This window comes from Marmota marmota, unplaced genomic scaffold (genome assembly GCF_001458135.2).
Source record: "Marmota marmota marmota unplaced genomic scaffold, marMar, whole genome shotgun sequence".
Taxonomy (NCBI): Eukaryota; Metazoa; Chordata; class Mammalia; order Rodentia; family Sciuridae; genus Marmota; species Marmota marmota.
In genome coordinates, this window is record NW_025999880.1 from 12,724,249 (window position 1) to 12,742,340 (window position 18,092).

An 18,092-nucleotide genomic window follows, 5' to 3' on the forward strand; every position below is an offset into this window, starting at 1 on the left:
ATCTCTTTTGGAGGAAGCTTCCTTTATCCAGTAAGGGAACCTGAGTAACACAAGTACAGCAAGTACATATGACTTGTGCAGGTCATCTATAAGGTCATGGAAGAGCTGGGCCCAGAACACAAGCCATCTCCTGGCTACAGAGTATAGTTTTTTCTGTAGCCATAAAGTGAATAACAACTGTAATTCAGAACTCTTCATTATTCCATGCTCCTTATCACATACTAGCAGACCCTTGTGAACTAGTTAAGTCACTGATTCAGTCTCTCCTAGCTTTCTCTGTAGAGGACCTACATTATGACAGATCCAAGTCTGAGTGTGAAGGAAATGGTGGCTAAGCTGGAGGAAAGAAAACAAAACTTTGAGAATCAGATAATAGTGAACACTATGTTTTGGTCCTCAAATTCCCTGCTAGTTCTCCCCGTAGACTGATTACCAGGTCCCTCTAACCTCAGTGGTGGGAATCTTACTGAATACCTACCCTGTACTGTCATATATTACACATTTAATCCTTGCAGCATTAATAAAAATAGGTATCCTTAACTTCACAGATGACAAATCAAAGTAATTTACCAGAGGTTATCAGCTTAAGCAGCACCAAAGAACTGGGTCTATTAACCAGAACCCACGCTTTCCCATATCACTGCTTTGCACAGTACAGGCAGGCAGAACATCATGTGTACAATGCCTTCTACACATGTGGCCAGCCAAGAGGAAAAGCCCATGTGCCCCAGGAAGCAAGATTCTGCTATAGCAAGGATGGTGATGAGAAACCAAGCCAGAGTTTACAGCTCTCAAAGTAAACGCAAAATTCTTCAGAAGTGCTCATTTAATACTAGAAAGCTAAAATCCAGTGGTCTCTCCATGCGGTCATCCTTTCCTTATCAGCTGTAGCACAGGCCAATTACTGCTTCTGCCTGTTACAGAGCATTGCTCACTCCTCAATGCTTTTGGAAGTCATTGAGGCAAAACTGGCCTTCTGCTCATTGACTACTGAGCCACAGCCATCCTTGAAAAGCCCCTCCTTCCCTAACAGAGAAATAATCACCAATAGTCCTGCCTATACCACGTTACCCAAGTCTTTTAGCTTCCAATTCACTGAACAGTTCCTCTCCTAACAGATTCAGGCCCAGGTGAGTGTGGTGGTTGAGATGATCCCATTCTTCCTTGACAGAAACCCCCTCCCACACCCATAGGCGCTTCCTCCTTCTGCCAAAACAAACTTTATTGCACCAAAAAAAGAAAAAAAATTTTCATTTATGTACAGTCAGATATAAAGACATCTCTTTTCACTCCTGTGCATATATTTCCTCAACTCAAGATTAGGGCGTAAAAGTCAGGCCACTATGCCAGACATGCTCTGCCCCATGGCAGGGCCAAGGAGAAGATTGTCACTTCAAAGTGGGAACACTTAGATGGATAACAGACAACACTGGACCCACAAACCAAGGGCATTCTTCTCGGCCCTGGACTAGCTCTGGGAATGGAAGAGGAGGGACATTGGAAGCAGGGTCCCTTTGAGTCTCCATGTTGAGACCTATTCTTCAGACAGCCAAGATAAACTTCTGTTTCCCCAAGTGTACCACTCCCTCCCCAGTTCCTCTTCCTGCCCTTTAGGAAGCTCTTCTTTTGTGCCCCATTTTCCTCCCCCACTGTCCCCCCCAGGGGAGTCCCATGATCCATCAGGCAGAGACCTTAAACGCAGTGGGTAGGGCAGATACACCTTATCCTCTCTTCTGCCTGTGGCTGGATACTGACTGGGCCCTGTTTCACATGGATCACCAACACTCCATGGGGGTCCATAACAGCAAGAATCTGGAAGTAGGGGAAGAACATATCAAAAAGGGGAAGGAGAAATTCCCTTGATGCCCAGTATTATTGGGCGCCTAGAACACTTTTCTGAGCCAACCAGTTAAAGGATCACTGCAGCTAAAATACAAATAAAGAAGCAACATAGCCAGGCAAACACCCATCAAAGCCAGTGACAAAGAGCAGCTGGGAGGGGGAGGGGAGAGAGGGGAAGGAGTCTCTAGAGTCCCAGCCCAGATCCCCTTCTGCCACTGGCTACTCCTGCTCCCTGGGGGTTGAAGTGAGGTAGGGGACTACAGACTGGGGTGAAAATACACAAGGTCAGCCAAACAAAATGCAAGAAGGACTAGCATCAGTCTCCCCTGTTTACCCCACCCCCAAGAAAAAATATCCTCATTGTGACTAGTACTTAAGAAAATCTTTAAGAGACTATTCTATGTAGTGGCTCTAATCCCATACACACTGCAGCTGCCTGTGTTGGGAACTTTTCAAATCAGTGATTGTGGGAACACACAGTACTTCCGGCTTCTCACGGTGCCTGTGCAGGCTTCACCAAGACCTGGTTCAGTCCTGGTCCTGTTTACCTTCTGTCTGAAACCTAAAAGAGCAAGGGAACGAGGGGTAGGGGAAAAAGGTGCTCAGGTGCTAGGTAAAGCTTACTGATCAGCAGCCTAGACTCCACCACTGTTCCTTCTCTTTGGTCTGTCTAGAACAGTGACTATAAATTAGTAAAACAAAATTATGCTGGCCCGTGGGAGATAAAGGGGCAGGGGGGCAGGGAGGAAAAGGGCAATGGGAAGCCCTGCTTCAAGACTGAAGACAGACACAGACAACCACCCACACTGCTTAAGTGTCACAAACAGCCCCCTACCCCAAAGTTTCCTTCCAGATACCCCCATAAATCATTTGGGCACATTCCCTCTTGGAACTGAAATTTGTCTTTAAACCCTAAGAAGCTGGCCTTGCAGAGAGGTGTGTTTGTTGTTTTGTTTTGCCAGAGGCCCTTGTCATAGATGATCCTGTAAAGGTACCTTGGCCCTGATCCAAGATGAACACAGCCCCAGGTGCTCCAGCGCCAAGGAGGTCAGATTGGAATAGCCCCCCACTCCCACACCCTGGGATCCAAGCTTGCTTCTTGCCATCTTGCAGAATGACGTCACGTTTGGAGGAAGATACACAGTGCCTCTCCATCCCTGGGGTGGGGGGAAGGGACTCTGCTGGGGAGAGGGGAGGGGGAGCAGGGTCTAAACCCTCAGGCTCCCGTGCAGATCTGTCTCTGTCCCAGAAGAGCTGCTATCAGAGTCCATTTCGGCGTTCTCATTGTGGAGCCTCTCCAGCACTTTCTGACGAATCAGTCCCAGGCGCATCAAGAGGGACTGGTAGTCAAAGTGGCCCCGCTTCTCTCCAAAAGGGTCCTGTGGGGAAAGGAGACGGGGATGGAAGATCCAAGTCTGGGTGGCTCAGCCTGGAGACCAGTTTTGGGCCCATGTGAAACGCAAACTCACCTTCTGAGTCATGAGAACAGAGGAGGGCACTGTGCAGTATAGGGAGACCCAAACAGTCCTAAATGCTATGGCATGTTTATTAACCCAAATAGATCTAGCCTGGGCTGACATTAAAATGTGTTTGCAGGGGGCTGGGGTTGTGGCTCAGAGGTAGAGCACTCTCCTAGCATGAGTGAGGCACTGGGTTCGATCCTCAGCACCACATAAAACCAAAGGGGGAACAACTATCTTTCATTCCCTATAGTCAAAAACGACACTTTGTGGTGGGCACAGTGGCATGCATGCCTGCAATCCCTTGAGGCTAAGGCAGGAGGATCAAGTTCAAGACCAGTCTCAGTAACTTAGACCCTCAGTGGGTAAGCACCCCTAGGGGTGTGTATGTAAAAGGACTGGTGATGGGCGCAGTGATAAAATATGCCCCTGGGTTCAATTCCCAGTTAAAAATAAAAAAGGCAGGTCTAGAATTTAATAAGAGTTCTGACTTCCAGATAAGCACAGGTACTCTTCCCCAGAGACTCGTCAGTACATTCCTGTCAAGGTTTCTGGGCATCACTCCAGGGCCACCCAGTCCTTGTCATTCTAGATCAAAGATCTCTAAACACTTCATAGAAAGGTTTAACTGTCCTCAAAGTCTCAAAAATAATATGGTTAGAACAAAGGACATAAATGTGTGTGTACACACACACACACACACGAGTTTAAAATGCTGTAGAGGGACTTTGGCAGCAAAATAGTATGACTAGGGTTTAAATACTTATCTTCTTTGGTAGTCAAAAAGGTTACAAAATTCCTGTTTTCTCCTCTCACAAAAATCCCTCCCCCCCCTTTTTTTGGTGGCACTAGGGATTGAACACAGAGCTTCATACATGCTACTCAAGTGCTCTACCACTGAGTTACACCCCAGGTCCTATTCCCACATTTCTGTCCTATACATTACCCTCACAGCAGGGTACCATTGGGTAATAGTTACAGTAACTATGACCATAGCCCACCTTTACACTCATGAAGGTTATATTACTCAAAGGCAAAGTTCCACTCTTATGCTGGATCTGTCAATTCTCCACATCTTTCTTCTTTTGTCTTTGATTCCATTTCCCCCCATTCCCTTCCTCCCCAGATACGGGCCCTCCTATCCCATTCCTCATCAAAAGCTGTTTTTCCTTCAGAGATTGAAGGTTGGTAATGTTGCTGGACATCAGTAATGAGAACTCCTAATGGGGAACAAACTAGGGCAGACATCATAGTATATTCTCAAAAAAGGTTCAAGAAATGTGTTAACTCTGAACCTGCTTTGTCCTTTGCACTTAAGTAAGGTAGGTGAGTGGGAAGACCTTGAAAGCAGAATAAGGGAGCTACAATCTATGAGCAGCACTGAGGAAACAAGACATCTACTTCTACTTTTGTTAGTTGGTGTAGTGGGTAGAAACAGCACAAAGCTGGAGAAAGCCTAAGAGATCTTAGTTACCCAAGTCATCCATTTCTAAGCAAGGCCACTATTGAATGACCCAAAGACACAAGAAATGCTCCTACAGGCAGGAGGGTTCTCACTCTCTTACCCACCAGGTGACTGCATCTATTATTTGATCAGTGAGAATCTCTTCATTAAAACAAGCCTGAATCTGCATTCTTACTGGAAGCCAGAGCACATTTTCCCAGTAAGGCAGAGAATGAATAACTGGCTACCATTTTATGACACTGCACAGACACTGTTTCTCTAAGCTTTCTCTGTGATTCCTTAGGGCTTGGGATAAAATTCCAATAATGATTTTTATCGTCCCTAAAATTCTGAGGGGGTTGAATGTTCTTGGGTTGAAAAATCTATCGACCAAGAAGGGAAGAAGTTTCAGCCTAGAAGGTAGGACAATGAAGATCCTACCCTGAGTACCTACTTTATGCCAGGAACTAGGAACCAACTCCACATGACTTTAAGCAAATCAGTCTCCTCTCTGGGCCAAGGTTCCTCAAATGACACAGGTTCCTTTTAGCTGTGACATTCTACGAGAGAAGTGAATGTCACCTTTGGGGAGGGGGGTGTCCATGGTCTGCTGTGGGTGGGGCTTCTAGAATTAGCAGCAGAGGCTGTGTTACCTGCATAGTCTGGCCTTGAAGATGAAGGCGATCTTTGCAGGCCACCTCATAAAAGTCATAATACTCCAGGAAGGACTTCTCCATCACCCCTCTAGAAAACAAGTACAGAAGTTAGAAACTAGAGGTATAGTTCCCCTTTTGTGGCCTAATCTTTTTTTGTACCAGTAACTGAATCCAGGGATGCTTACCCTCTGAGCTACATCCCCAACCCTCTTCTGAGAAAGGGTCTTAATAAATTACTCAGAACCTTTCTAAATTGCTAAGGCTAGCTTTGAACTTGTGATCCTCCTGCCTCAGCCTCCCAAGCTGCTGGGACTTCAGATGTGCAGCACTGCACCTGGCTCACTACCTAATCTTAATACCAAATTAAATAGCTAGAATTCCCAAGACTGGGTTTGATTTCCCACATAGATCTTAGTGCCTTGATGTTGCTGAGGTTGGCTTTTTGCGACCCTCCTGCCTCAGCCTCCTGAGCCACTGGTATAACAAGGATGTGCCACCATGCCCAGAACAACTTGTTACATTTTCAATCTTTATGTTTCCATAGGCCAGACTTAATCCCAAATCTTACTCAAAATCCTCTCAAAAATTAATTTTTTTCGTTTAGTTTTAGCACTTAGGAATAAACTTGAACACTAAAAAATAGCTTTACTATGAAGTGTTTTATAACCATACCTCTCTTGCTTATAGAACAGTTATATGTTCAAGCCTTCATTAAAATTGGGCTCCTTTGTCTGGAGGGCTGTGGCTCAGTGGTAGAGCGCTTGTCTAGCATGCGTGAGGCACTGGGTTTGATCCTCAGCACCACATAAAAATAAACAAATAAAATAAAGGCATTCTGTATATCTACAACTACAAAAAAAAGGGGGGGCTCCTTGAAGGCGCAGACTGCCTTTCCTACCCAACTTGGCACTCTAGAAGAACTGAGAAACTCTGAACTTTCTCATGGGTAACTTGCAACTAGTTGTTTTTTAAAAACATGAGCCCCACCTTTTCTTCCTTTTCCTCTCTCTCTCAACATGGACTCTGCCCCAAAGGTCCTCAAATGTATAAACCATCTAAATACCCAAAAGAGGAATGAATGCCCAGTCAGCCCTTTTGACACATACCTTAGGGGTTCAGGGCAGGGACACTTTCCTTCCATCATGTCACAGACTGCAACTCTGATGGTCTCGTGTCGGATACATTCATTGTAGTTTTTGCTGTCTCCTGGATGTCTCTCCTGTAATTTGACAAATATCAGTAACCAAATACAAATTTTAGGCATAGTCAATGAGAAGAGATATTGGGATTAGTATGGGTAAATGAACCAAGCAAGTGAACTAAGAAGATATCTTTTAAAATGCAGATCCATGAAGAACAACTAAACTTTTGTTTGTATTTTTATTTTTTCGCATTAGGGATCAAACCCAGGAGTGCTCTACCACTGAGCTACACCCCAAGTCCTTTTTAATTTGTTTTTCTTTTCTCTTTTTTTGGTACTAGGGATTGAACCCAGGGGCACTCAACCATTGAGCCATATCCCCAGCCCTATTTTGCATTTTATTTAGAGACAGGGTCTCACTGAGTTGCTTAGCACTGTTGCTGAGGCTGGCTTTGTACTTGCAATCCTCCTGCCTCAGCCTCCTGAGCTACTGGGATTACAGGTGTAATTTTTGAGGCAGGGTCTCCCTAAATTTCCAAGACCAGCCTCAATCTTGTGATCCTCCTAATTCAAGCTCCAGAATTGCTGGGATTATAGGTATACACCACTGTGCCTGGCTTAACCCTTTGAGATATTCCCCATGTATACCAATACCCATCCTGATAAAGAAAACTAGGTCCTATAATCAGTAAACTAGATCTATCAAATTTTCCTAAACCCAAAGCAAAAAGACCATGAGGAAAGAATTAAGTGAGAAATAACCACATGTAGTAATAACAGTGATTGCTGGATTGAGTGGCTCAGGGTTGAGTACTTGCTTAGCATGTTTAAGTCCGTGCTTAACATGTTTAAGTCAGTACACCACCAAAACAACAAACAAACCTTCCTATGCCCCACCCAGCCAAAAGCCAGACATGGTATAATCCCAGCAGCTTGGGAAGCTGAGGATGGTATTAAGCCAGCCTCAGCAACTTAGTAAGGTTCTACACTACTTAGTGAGACCCTTTCTCAAAATTAAAAATAAAAAGGGCTAGAGATGCTTAACTGCCCACATTAGGACTCAACCAGCTTTAATGCCTGATCCTCCCCCATAAAAGTCTGGAACCCCAAGCCTGTGTTGCCTGTCTCCGTCTATGGAGAGATGGCCTTTATTTGTTAGCTCTGACAAATGAACTCTTATGTGTATCTCTAAAAAAAAAGGTGTGTGGGGGGGTGGGCTGTAGATGTGGTTCAGTGGTTAAATGCCCTTAGGTTCAATCCCTGATACCAAATAAATAAATAAATAATAGAAATGAAATAATGGTGGGACAGAAAAGATGACATTAGAAGTCTCAGTGTGGAAAACCTTTAGGGATTAACCAGTGAAGGATACTTCTGGTTAACTCCTTTCCCTGTCCGTAGGGTTCCACCATCATTGAACCCTCTATTATAATAAATGTATCAGGAATAAAATTGAGATTTTGAAAAACTTCAAATTTGGCCCAGAAAGCTTCTATGAATGTCTAAGTGCTAACGAAAGAGAACAGGGCCTCTTTTCCTTTAATTATTTTTGGTACCTGGGATTGAACCAGGGACACTCCACTACTGAGCCAATCTCTTTTTATGTTGAGTCCGGATCTCACTAAGTTACCTAGGACCTCGATAAGTTGCTGAGGCTGACTTTGAATTTGTAATCCTCCTGCCTCAGCCTCCTGGGGCCACTGGGATTACAGGCATGTACACCACTGTGCTTGGCTCTTTCTTTGATTTTCAAGACTTTTCCCTGTCCCTTCCTAATTAGAGTCTAGGACTCTGATAAAAACATGATGACTAGGAAAGTGACATATACCTTCAGCCTACTATGGTGGTTTCTAAACTGCTCTACTGCAAAATCAAAGGGGCAAAGATTTTGTGTGTGTGTGTGTGTGTGTGTGTGTGTCGGGGATTGAACCCAGGGGCACTCAACCACTGAGCCACATCCCCAGCCCTTTTTATATTTTATTTAGAGATGGGGTCTTCATTTTATTTATTTTTATGTGGTGCTGAGGATCGAACCCAGCGCCCTGCTGGCCGAGAGTTCTCTTGCTGAGCCACAACCCCAGCCCCAATTTTTCTTCATTCTTAAAGGGAATTTATTCCTTTTTGTTCAGGTCTCTGTGATCTCTGATTTAATGGCTGGGGTGTGGATCAGTTGTAGAGGACATGCTACTAATTCGAGGCTCTGGGTTTGATTTCCAGCACCAAAAATAGTTATTAAAAAAAAAAATCAAAAACTATTTTAATCACTGAAATGGAATTATTTTCTTTTAAGAACATAACTGGAACTTTTTTCCTGTGTTCATGAGTAAATGAACAGAGTCAGAATTTGGGCTTGAGTGTAAATTTTGAATCCTACACTGATTTGTGTCCTTGTGATAGTTAAATGATCTCTCTGAGCCACTATTACTTGACTTGAAAATGGAAAGAATACATGCCTCAGAGTTACCACGAAATTTAAACAACTACTTGCCTAAAATGCACAAGGCCCTGGGTTAGATCCCCAGCTCCAAATACACATGTGCATACACGTGCACATGTACACACACACAGAAATAAAAAACGAAAGCTATTAAACAAGAAATTATATAAAAAAATCTTGGGAGTGTCTAGCAAACAGCAAACCCTTGGAAAATGTGTTTTCTGCCTTCTCTTTAGCGGTGCTGACAAAAATTTTTGTCCTTTTTTTTTTTTTTTTGTGGGGGNTTTGGGGCAGAGTCCATGTTGAGAGAGAGAGGAAAAGGAAGAAAAGGTGGGGCTCATGTTTTTAAAAAACAACTAGTTGCAAGTTACCCATGAGAAAGTTCAGAGTTTCTCAGTTCTTCTAGAGTGCCAAGTTGGGTAGGAAAGGCAGTCTGCGCCTTCAAGGAGCCCCCCCTTTTTTTTGTAGTTGTAGATATACAGAATGCCTTTATTTTATTTGTTTATTTTTATGTGGTGCTGAGGATCAAACCCAGTGCCTCACGCATGCTAGACAAGCGCTCTACCACTGAGCCACAGACCCAGCCCTATTTTGTATTTTATTTAAAGACAGGATTTCACTGAGTGGCTTAGCACCTCCCCATCGATGAGGCTGGCTTTATTTCTGTTTCATGGGGCTGGGGATGTGGCTCAAGCGGTAGCGCGCTCGCCTGGCATGCGTGCGGCCTGGGTTCGATCCTCAGCACCACATACAAACAAAGATGTTGTGTCTGCCAAAAAAACTAAAAAATAAATATTTAAAAAAAAAAAAAAGTTGCCAAGTTAATATTTCTGTTTCAGCCTTCCGAGCTGCTGGAATTATAGACTTGTGCCACCACGCCTGGCTAAAATTCTTGTCTTAACTAATGATTAGCTCTTTTGGCCCCACAAGTAATAGTACTTCAAAATTCCAGAATAACATCTGGTTTGGCAGTAGTCACTCAGGAGTACCTTAAGGGGATGCTGCAGAATTAGGTATACTGAATAATCCACTGGCTTTAACAGCCCCCAAAGTAGGCTCAGAATTAATTCTAAACGACTCCTCTGACTTCCACTGTGTAGACTAATACAAGTCAAATACTTAACAGTATCACAGTAATTTTTTTTTTTAAAAAGGTTCGTGGTTCTTTATTAAATCCCTGATAATCTCCAATTTCTTTTTCTTTTCTTTTTTTTTAAGAGAGAGAGAGAGAGAAAGAGAATTTTTTTTTTTAATATTTATTTTTTAGTTTTCAGTGGACACAACATCTTTGTTTGTATGTGGTGCCAAGGATAGAACCTGGGCCGCACGCATGCCAGGCAAGCACGCTATCACTTGAGCCACATCCCCAGCCCCAACAGTAATTTTTTTAAAGTACTTTTTAGTTATAGATGGACATAATATCTTTATTTTGTTTACTGATTTTTATGTGGTGCCGAGGATCAAACCCACTGCCTCACATGTGCAAGGCAGGCGCTCTGCCATTGAGCCCCAAACCCCAGCCCCTATCACTGTAATTCTTACAAATGAAATAATTCATTCTTAAGGAACATACATGTTAACTCCCTTTTTCTCTTTCCATGACAAGTACAATTCATAGAGTCATACCAGGTAAAAAGAGAGAGGGAAAAGACAAGATTTCTCAAATAACTTATTTTTTCTGGTACTAGGGATTAAACCCTGGGCTTTTACATGCTAGGCAAGTGCTCTACCATTGACCAACATTCCTAGTCTTTTACATTTTTAGGTACTGGAGACTGAACCAATGGGTGCTTAACCACTAAGCCATATCCTCAGAATTTTTTTTTTATTTTATTTACTTATTCATTTTAGTTGTTGATTGACCTTTTTTTAAAATTTACAAGTGGTATTTAGAATCGAACCCAGTGCCTCACATATTCAAGGCAAGTGCTCTACCACTGAGCCACAACTCCAACCCATCCTCAGAATTTTTTTTTTAATATTTAGTTTTTAGTTGTAGTTGGACACAATCCCTTTGTTTTATTTATTATTATGTGGTGCTAAGGATTGAACCCAGGGCCTTGCACATGCTAGGTGAGCGCTCTACTGCTGAGCCACAACCCCAGCCCCATCCTCAGAATTTTTTATGTTTAATTTTGAGACAGGGTCTCACTAAGTTACTTAAGGCCCTGCTAAATTGCTGAGGCTAGCCTTAAACTTCCAATCCTCCTGCCTCAGCCTCACAACTAGGATTATAGTCCTGTTTCACCATGCCTGGCTACATTTTTAATTTTAGACAAAGTCTCACCAGTTCCCTCAGATGGGATAACAGGTGTGTTCCACCATGCCTGGCTTCTCAGAACATCCAATATAGCATACCCCAGGGTTGGGCCCACCTAGTCTTACCTGTTCAAAGCCAGGTTCATTGTGGTAGGGGTTCTCGGTCATCAAGGACTGGATAGAGATGAGCACAGAAGAGATGCTCTGGGCTGGGCTCCAGGCAGGGCCAGTCCATGTACTGCAAACACAGCAGAGGAAAAGGGTAAGGCAGAGAATAATCAGGGAACACTGACAGCAGCAGCACCATGGTAGTGACTCACCATAAGTTTCTGTTTCACTATCAATATTCTGGAAATTCCTAGCCTCTTTCTCAACCTCATTCACTAAAAATCAGTGAACTGTCTAATCCTCATATCAAGTGGGACAGAAGAAGAGGGTAAAAAAGCAAGAAGGTAACTTTGGGCTAGAAAGGAAACTGTAGCCAGGAAAAGCTACCATATCAAAATGAAAGAAGTTAAGAAAATAACTCTAAAGGTGTCTAAATGCTAATCTCTGTGGACCACAAAAAACTTGCTTATTTATTTATTTATAGGTAACGGCTGAGTCAGTGAGGGGAAAGCAATTGAGCAAAGAAGCACACAGGTGACTAAAACCATCTGGTTAGAGGCCATATGGTAGGACTGATGATCAGGGATAGAGTTCTGTACCAAGCCCTCAATGAGTGTTCTGAAGACCACATGAGACTGCCAGAGGAGGAAGAAAAAAGGGATATATGTAGAAAACAACTTGAACATGAAGATAAATACCAAAGCTGCTCCTTTTATAAACCTAATCAAGTATTAAGAAGTCAGTTAATAACATTTAATTTTAGCTCTATTGACAAGATGGCACTGGAGCTGAAAGCTGAACAAAACCTCAGCCAGGACTGGCTTATTCAAGTTAACCAGCCACTGTCCTTTCCCTGCTACAAGCAAAGAAGGCCTAAGTTACTTACAAGCAATTGTAAGTTCATTGGAGGCTGCTCTTAAGCGCTTCCAACCTGCTCTTTCTAGATCTGCTCCCCCAGGAACTCTACCCCCGCTCTCCATGACTTTACATTTTGGGAATTCAAATCAATAGGGTCAACTCTCACTCCCCCCTTTTTTTGGTCGGCCCAGTATTTTTTCTAGGTAGGGAGGGAAGCAATGAGGCTGATGATAATATAGTCAATTAAGAACATGTAGGGATTTTTGACTCTGATTCTTCATAGCAAAATTTCTTTAAAAAAAAATATATATATATAGTTGTAAATGGACACAATGCCTTTATTTATTTATTTATTTATTTTTATGTGGTGCTGAGAATCAAACCCAGTGCTGCACAAGTGCCAGGCAAGCACTCTGCAAGAGCCACAACCCAAGCCCCTCTTTCTTTCTTTCTTTTTTAACAGTAAAGGGGTTGAACTTAGTGGTGCTCTACCACTGAACTATACCCTCCCTCAGACCTTTTAAAATTTTTTAAACTTTTGAAACATGTTCTAAGTTGCCAAGGCTGGCCTTGAACTCACGATCCTCCAGCCTCAGCCTCTGCCTTCTGAGGATCTGGAATTACAGGTGTGTACCACCGTGTCTGGCTTGGCAAAATTTCAATTTCAGGGTAACTTCTCTTTTTCCACACAACACAATTCTGCTGCTTTCACCCTACCACTTTACTTTCCCTGTTTCTCTTGTGAGCTGGTGTCTGCCCAAGGAGCTTCATATTGGCCTAATGAGGGAGAACTTATTACAACACACTTTCATGAACAAATTTCATGACTAAATTTCCTTTCCACCATGGGGGAAATACATAGACACACACACACACATGCTCAACCACTCCACAAATGCAGACAATTATGTACTTTAATAAAATAACTTCTTTAAGGACAACCTCATTTAAAGGACTGTCACACTGCCATAATCACAGCAGAACATATCCCTGGAGTTGGGAAAGTTCTATCTAGAAAAACGAATCATATCTTCAGTATGCTTCAGCTTCCTTTTAAACCCCACACAAACCTGGAAATGTCTTGACAGGAATAAAGAAAAAAGGATCACCAGTTTAGACAACTTTCTCAACCTTCAACCTATATTTGTTGTCCACTCCAGAAAAGTTCAGACCACAACAAAAAGACCAACCCACAATATGCTAGAAGTCATTTTCATTCTGAGCTTTTAACTCACAAAGGCAATAGGGTGGAATAAATGGGAACTCCATGAAGCAAAATCTTCAGGAAGATATAGTTTTATTTCATATCTGACATGAGTTTCAATGTCAGACATTTTCATTCAATTGTTAAATTATAACCATTATCACCACCACTGCTGTCTCCAAAGCCACTCGTTGAAAGACTCAAGAAAGACATCCACAATCATGAATGGCACAGATCTGCAGCCTTTCTCAGAATAGGGCCCTAGTCCCCTAAAGGAATGGTTCTCAAACTAGAGGATGCAACAGACTGCTAGCCCCACCCAAGAGTTCCTGATAAGAGTAGATCTGGGGTGGGGCCCTGAATCTGCAGATGCTGTTGCTGTGGCTCAGGGACCATGCTTTGAGAACCATTTCATAAGAAATCCCTTTTGTATGTAATAATTTAACTTCCCTCCTTTGTATCTGGTATAACACCAGTGATGTTACCACTCTTGGGAGAATTGATAAAGGGTGTCCCTACAGTAATTATTTTCTAACAACCAACTTGGCCACTTAGAAGTCTCCTCTTACCCTAGAATACTCAAGCAGACTTTCCCATTGCGGTAGAAGTTGGGGTTAAACCTCACTGTGTTATTGCCCGTTGTCATCAGTTTGACCCGAGGTGGGTGGATGGGATAGTCGGGCGGACACCGAAACACGAACAGGAAGAAACCCCCTTCATAAGGAGTGTCAAATGGGCCTGTGATCAATGCATGAATCTGCAAAATAAAACCCCATCTCAAAATTGTGAGGTGATGCCCGACCCCAACCCCTCCTGGCTTCCACCTGCTACCCCTGGCAGAAGCAGGGCTCATAGTCTGGTGTCCATATTCCATATCCTCACTATGCAGAATGAACATCCTGTATTCACATACAGATTGAAATTTTTTTAAAAAATCACATTATAATGGAGCAGCATCTGAGTCAGTGGTCATGTTCTAAAGTTAAGAGCCCAAGGTGAAAACTGAATCTATTCAAAAACCACCCCTAGTATCCCTCCCTTAAAGCACAGTTTTTGTTACCAGGGATTGAACCTAGGGGGACTTAACCACTGAGCCACATCCCCAGGCCTTTTTTTTTTTGGGGGGGGGGGGCGGGGGGTTACCAGGGATTGAACTCAGGGGCACTCTACCACTGAGTCACATCCCTAGTCCTATTTTGTATTTTATTTAGAGACTGCTTAGTGCCTCACCATTGCTGAGGCTGGCTTTAAACTTGCAATCATTTTGCCTCAGCGTCCCAAGCCATTGGAATTACAGGCTGGTACCACGATGCCCAGCAAAACATGGTTTTTCTAGGGACATCCCTTATCAATTTTACATACAACAAATGGACAGAATATCAATGTAAAAAAATATAATATGGGTCTGTAAAATGTAATGTTAGCATTTTAAAGAAAGCCATACATATTTTTATTGAGTATGTATGTTTGCATTTACCTAGATTAAATATGCATATGATGCAACTCCACCCCACATGTATGTTGCATGAAGGGGAGGTATGATGAATGGAAAAGAGGAAAGGAAATGGAGGCCACAGCACCAGTGCCAGTGTAAACCTGAGGATTACAATGATATCTAAGTTGTCTACTTGCTTCCTCCACAGAGGATCAAACCTACTTTGGAGGATGTGACTGAGGCAGTGTACACCTGAGAAAAATGGGAAAAACTCAGCTTCCACTCAGGACCATTAGACCATTCCCAGAACTTTCCCTAACACTGCTGGTTAAAAAAATAATAAATAAATAAATAAATAAATAAAATTAGCATTCCTTAAACAGAACACTAAATTCTCTTCTTCCTTAAGCCCTAATTGTTGAACATTATTTTCCTTCTTAAAGGCAGGAAAACCTAAACTGACTCAGTTATATTTCAATTTCAAAAGTTCCTAAAGTCTGCTCAGAATTCAAACAGCAAAGAGGAAAAGGACCTTGCAATCAATTCCATGCCTCAAGCTGAAGTCCCTTTCTTTCCCTGGTAACACCTTGGGTTATATTCTAGCCCCCAATCATTTGGAATAGCAAACTCAACTGATTTCAACATGGCATCAATTCTGGGACCCCTAGGAAACAACATATTAACACTAATATTTGACTGGAGACAAGATGTCCCAGGAAATACATTCCCAATCACATAAAAAAAAAAAAAAATCAAGTTAAAGGGTAGCTTATTCAAAATAAGAATATACCAACAATATAAAAAGTGAATTTTTACTTTAAGAAATTTGAAACTGTTTTCACTTAACACTAGGATTTAATCAATCTCATTTTTTCCCAACATCAGTTTACGTGAGAATTCACTCCTGAGGTCAGAGCATTCAATAAGAGAAACCTGGGTATCTATGCCAGAGGAATTTTAGACATTATGTATTAAGCTTTCTATCTGTGTGGAGGATGAGAGGAATGGTCTTTGGGTAGTAGGGACATTCAACAACAACCAATAAGGATAGGCATCTAAAAAAGGCCCTTTTACCACAAACACTTCAGCCAAGCTGACCCTATCCCCAACTTTCCCTGGATCTGATTTACATTACCACAGGTAAGTCAAGAGAGGCAAGATCAGAAAAGAGCTGTGTAGTATGTGTAGTACAATGGATAGGGTGATCATATAATTTATCAGCCCGACTAGAACATTTTAAGAGGGAAAGAGTGGCCTATTAATAGTTAAGCTGGGACAATAGGCATAAACCAGGATTTTGCAAGCCAGCTAGTTTTTATGTGCATCCCGATAACAGATACCTGCTCAAGGATCTGCTCTACCTCATTATATGACTTCAGACAACCCACCTATCTTCTTGGGGTCTTGATTTCTTCATTTATAACCAGAGGGGTAAGCTGAATAATCTCTTTTAGGTTCTTCCAACGTCATGGGCCCCATTTCCCAATAACCCCCAACCCCCCATCAAGTTACATACCTTAGTCATGTCAACAGTATCAGGTACAACGAACATTCCTGGAGGAGGCTCCTTATAAATGGACATGATATCCCTGTATAACACCAAGAGGAGGTAGGGGAAGGAGTGAGGGAAGAGGGAAAAAGGGAATCCCCTGAGCAGGACAGCTGTTATCACCTCATTGAAGCCCAGGTTGGAGAAAGTGGTACTGGGTACCACGAATGTTTGTACTGCCTTGTTGGCTGAGAAATTTCAGTACTTGTCAGGCAGGCAGACAGCAAATTATTATCAAAGGGGCATTGTTTCCTTAGGGGGAGGGTAGGAAGAGTTGGGGAGAAAAATCAGAGATCCCAATGGCATCAGATATCACCTTGGAAAAGCCACATCCCATTTACTCTCACTTCCTCCCACATGACAACTCATTCACTTCCCACCTCCAAGATTCCCAGGTACTATACGGAATGCAAAATAAGGATCGTTTTTAGTAACTGGGAAGGCATAATTAACTCCACTAAAAAACTAATTCCATAAACCATACAGTGGACCCCTCATTGGCAAGGTAATTTTATGAACAAGCAAGCCACAGAAAGCAAGATTATCAGTGATCTTCTTGCCCAAGAGACTAATAGGGTAGAGATCTTTTCAGACTGGGGAGGGGGACCCTCTGATATAGTTAGAATCTCACATCTGGAAGATAACACATGGTGACTACTACAGATGAGAGAACTTCTAGGTCATACCACCAATAGGAATGGAACAGTTGAGACCAACAGGCCGAAGGAAAAAAAAAGACCATTCTATATGAGGAAATATCTAGGGACTTGCTAGGGTGGGTAGGGGCATAAAAAGTGTAAAAAGGTGACAGATCAGAGCCAAAGAAGTATGGGCTAAACTCAAAGGCGTACCAGGAATGAAATGGCTGAAGGAATGTCAGAGTTGAGTGCTGAGTTTGAGTTAGAGATGGCAATAGTTGGCATCCTGTGTCAGGCACTGTGCCAGGTACTTTACACACATTGTAATGTTTAATTTTCATTACAACCTTGAAAAGTAGGTAGAGAGACATATTAAGAAACTTGAAACGTGGGAGATAATACCTAGATGAGGATTCTGTCATGGGGGAATGGGATCAGTCTGGTCATGAGGAAACATTTTAATACTGGTAGTACTACTCTTTTCCCATTTGATAAGTACTACACTAAACATTTTTGCAAAACGTATTACTTACTAAATGATATGATCTAAGATCAGTCACCCAACAAGTAAGTACAGAAAGGACTTAGGCCTTTGTTCCTATATTTAAATTGAGTACATCCACTTCACAAAAGTTAACCAGAAGACGCCGGCAGAGTGTGGGGGAATACAAGAAAGAAGGTTCTGAATGGGCTATTACGATCCAGAGTGACACTGAGGGAAAGGGAACCTGAGTTTCGGGAACAGGTGAGAGAGTGGACGGCTTTGGAATACCAGAAAAGGGGTTAAAGGGAAGATCTGGGAGAGTGAGGGCAGCGATTTAGCCCAAGGAAAGGGGCTTTGTGGTGGGGATTTGAGGAAACGGAGGGTAAAACCAAGGCTAGCTCGAGTGTACCGCAGGGCAAAGCAAGCAGAGTGTGCGTTACAAACCCGGCTCTAAAAGAGACCAGGGGGGGACCGATGGGTGGGGCCTGCGGGCTGCATCTAGGTAGTGTGAGGAGGGGAAGAGGGAAGAGGGGCGGCGCGGAGGGCGGGAGGGGGTGTTACTGAAGCGCGAAGGGGT

The 18,092-nt window shown here is 42.8% G+C and overlaps 1 protein-coding gene across 2 annotated transcripts; it reads right to left on the minus strand.

Moving 5' to 3' along the window:
- Positions 1 to 1,204: 1,204 nt before the first annotated feature.
- Positions 1,205 to 18,018, minus strand: Ube2z (ubiquitin conjugating enzyme E2 Z). 2 transcript variants are annotated; one of them, XM_015495520.2, is made up of 7 exons: positions 16,361 to 18,018; positions 13,979 to 14,166; positions 11,366 to 11,477; positions 6,509 to 6,621; positions 5,400 to 5,490; positions 5,201 to 5,306; positions 1,205 to 3,221 (listed from the first exon to the last, which is right to left on the minus strand). In XM_015495520.2, exons 1-6 carry the CDS (start codon positions 16,424 to 16,426, stop codon positions 5,214 to 5,216), a joined length of 663 nt encoding a protein of 220 aa, XP_015351006.1. In that variant the 5' UTR covers positions 16,427 to 18,018; the 3' UTR covers positions 1,205 to 3,221; positions 5,201 to 5,213. The 2 variants fall into 2 exon arrangements, with proteins under 2 accessions (XP_015351006.1, XP_015351007.1); XM_015495521.2 differs by lacking the exon at positions 5,201 to 5,306 and having other exon boundaries at positions 16,361 to 18,004.
- Positions 18,019 to 18,092: the final 74 nt, after the last annotated feature.

Excerpts from the sequence above, each read along its gene's own strand:
- Ube2z (XM_015495521.2), bottom strand. The coding sequence starts at position 16,426 with ATGTCCATTTATAAGGAGCCTCCTCCAGGAATGTTCGTTGTACCTGAT. Across the intron at positions 14,167-16,360 it reads ATACTGTTGACATGACTAAG|ATTCATGCATTGATCACAGG; the intron begins GTATGTAACTTG and ends TTTATTTTGCAG. Across the intron at positions 5,491-6,508 it reads CCCTGCCCTGAACCCCTAAG|AGGGGTGATGGAGAAGTCCT; the intron begins GTATGTGTCAAA and ends CTTGTTTTCTAG.